We start from the raw sequence: 2,110 nt of genomic DNA, 5'->3' as shown, positions 1-2,110 counted from the left end.
GTTTGCATGGCGAGCACGGCGGTTGGGAGAGGGATTAGCAAGGCTGCTGAAGTCAGTGGGAAATCTGCGGACCTGGCAAGGGACATGGAAGGGTCAGGGCGCTTTTGGCCTTGGGTAGCCCGTTCCCACTCATTTGAACAGATTTGCCACGGCCTCCTCTTGAGAGGTGCTCCCGCAACAGAGCAGGAGGCTCAGAAGACAGCTTAGAGGATTAGGGAGGAAGTTTCTGTAAGGGTATTGCTTTAGCAAGTGCTGGGTCTTCAGTTGCTATGGCTGTTAGTGCACTTGATGCTATTTTTTAGATGCTTGAAGCTGAGACTGTGTCCAGCTGAGGCCACGAGAGCTTGGTAAGGGGAGCTGTAACTTCCCCCAGCACCGTGGTCCTTGAGCAGGGTATGTCTGTCAGGGGCCTCACACCACTGTCACAGCTGTATTGTGTCAGGGGTTGTGAAAGGCATTGGGAGTACCAGAGCCACAGGTTAACATGGTATTGGGAGGACGGTGCAATTTTCATTGCTGCTCTTGCAGGTTTTTTGTGCATTGGGATGGCAGGGGTGTTTAAAGCTGTGTAGGTTGGACAGAAGCCTTAGGTGATTCTCGGAGGAAGCACACCCAGTCCTGACGTAAGTCTGTTCAACCTTCCCAGGAATATGCCTCCACTGTGCGGCGAGCAGTACAGTCCGGGAATGTCAATTTGAAGGACAGGCTCACCATTGAGCTACATGGTGAGTGAGCGGAATCAGGGAATCTTAAAACTCCTCTGACTGTCCACAACTGAAGCTGTGCAACTTGCGTGTGTTTTCCCGTGAAATTTCTGCTGCCCAGAAATGTGTCACTCAGTTTAGCTGTTTAGCGACAGCGCTAACGTGTCCTCCCATGGCTTTCCACAGCGGATGGGCGCCATGGGATTGTCCGCGTAGACCGGGTGCCGCTGGCAGCCAAGCTGGTGGATCTGCCCTGCATCATTGAGAGCTTAAAAACCATTGACAAGAAAACCTTCTATAAGACAGCAGATATTTGCCAGGTATGGGCTGTCCTTCTTGCCTGCCCTAACAGCTTAATTCCTTGCTCACCTCTCCAGGAAAACGCATGTACACTTTGGTGGCTGGACACCCAGTATAACACAGCCAATTTCTGTATTCTCACAATATTAGCATTTTAAAATTCCCCACCCTGCTTGGTGTTTAGAAATCCCACTTCTGAAGCATGAAATTGTATTGTGATTGTCCTTGTAACAGCCTAACTGTTGCTGTGTTTAGATATAAAAGGAGCTGGGTGTGAAACATTGTGTTTCTCACACCCCATGCCCATGAATCCCTTTGGGTCACAACATGCGGTGGGCAGTCACTGTTCATTTTCCAGAAAAGCTTTCACATACTTTTATCCTTGCGTTATTGTAAACACCCTTTGTGTTTTATGTGGGGATTCCAGATGCTTGTTTGCACTGTGGATGGTGATCTCTACCCCCCTTTGGAAGAGCAAACTGTGAGCACTGACCCCAAGGCAAACAAGAAGAAGGACAAAGACAGAGAGAAGAAATTCATCTGGAACCATGGCAGTGAGTCGAGGCTGTGCCAAACCCCTCCATCCCACCACCTCAGTGTCCCCACAGCTCTGCGGTGCACTCACTGCTGCCATGTTCTGGCTGTGCTGCTGCTCTGTTTTCAGTACTCTCTCTGTTCCTGAAGGGATCTTCTCCCTTTTGGCACGCAGCTCCCATTAGGCCATCTGCCTGACCCATGCAATCTGTTTCCTCTGTCACAGTCACTCTTCCCCTGAAAAATGTACGGAAGAGACGATTCCGGAAGACAGCTAAGAAGAAGGTGAGTTGCTTCTCGCACGGATGCAGATGCAACAACCAAGAGATAGGAAGGCAGAAACATTAGAGCTGTAGCTGTCTGTTAGTGCAGAAAACATGTAATTTCTTAACATTGCTTCACATGTTTCCTTCCCTGAGATGAGGATGAAGGAAAGGTACTAGATTTAAACACTTCTTTGGGTGCTTCCTCCATGTTTTCCAAGGTGCTCCTGAGGGAAACATCCTCTGTGCAGGGAACTGCTGGACTCCTTTCCTGCGTCTGCCTTGCCATAGTGCATCTCTTCTTGCTCA

The 2,110-nt window shown here is 49.5% G+C and overlaps 1 protein-coding gene across 1 annotated transcript in view; it reads left to right on the top strand.

The window, feature by feature from the left end:
* The first annotated feature begins 84 nt into the window (after positions 1 to 84).
* TAF7L (TATA-box binding protein associated factor 7 like) overlaps positions 85 to 2,110 on the top strand; it is a 5,308-nt gene continuing 3,282 nt past the window's right edge. Inside the window, exons 1-5 of the mRNA XM_035888795.1 lie at positions 85 to 114; positions 629 to 725; positions 891 to 1,024; positions 1,432 to 1,558; positions 1,765 to 1,823. Of these exons, the coding sequence (XP_035744688.1) occupies positions 85 to 114; positions 629 to 725; positions 891 to 1,024; positions 1,432 to 1,558; positions 1,765 to 1,823 (447 nt within the window). The remainder of the gene's footprint in view (positions 115 to 628; positions 726 to 890; positions 1,025 to 1,431; positions 1,559 to 1,764; positions 1,824 to 2,110) is intronic.

The sequence above is a fragment of the Egretta garzetta genome, unplaced genomic scaffold, assembly GCF_000687185.1.
Source record: "Egretta garzetta isolate BGI_Z169 unplaced genomic scaffold, ASM68718v1 scaffold1021, whole genome shotgun sequence".
NCBI lineage: Eukaryota > Metazoa > Chordata > Aves > Pelecaniformes > Ardeidae > Egretta > Egretta garzetta.
Note: the sequence above shows the minus strand (reverse complement) of the source record. Positions and strands in the feature narration are given on the sequence as shown.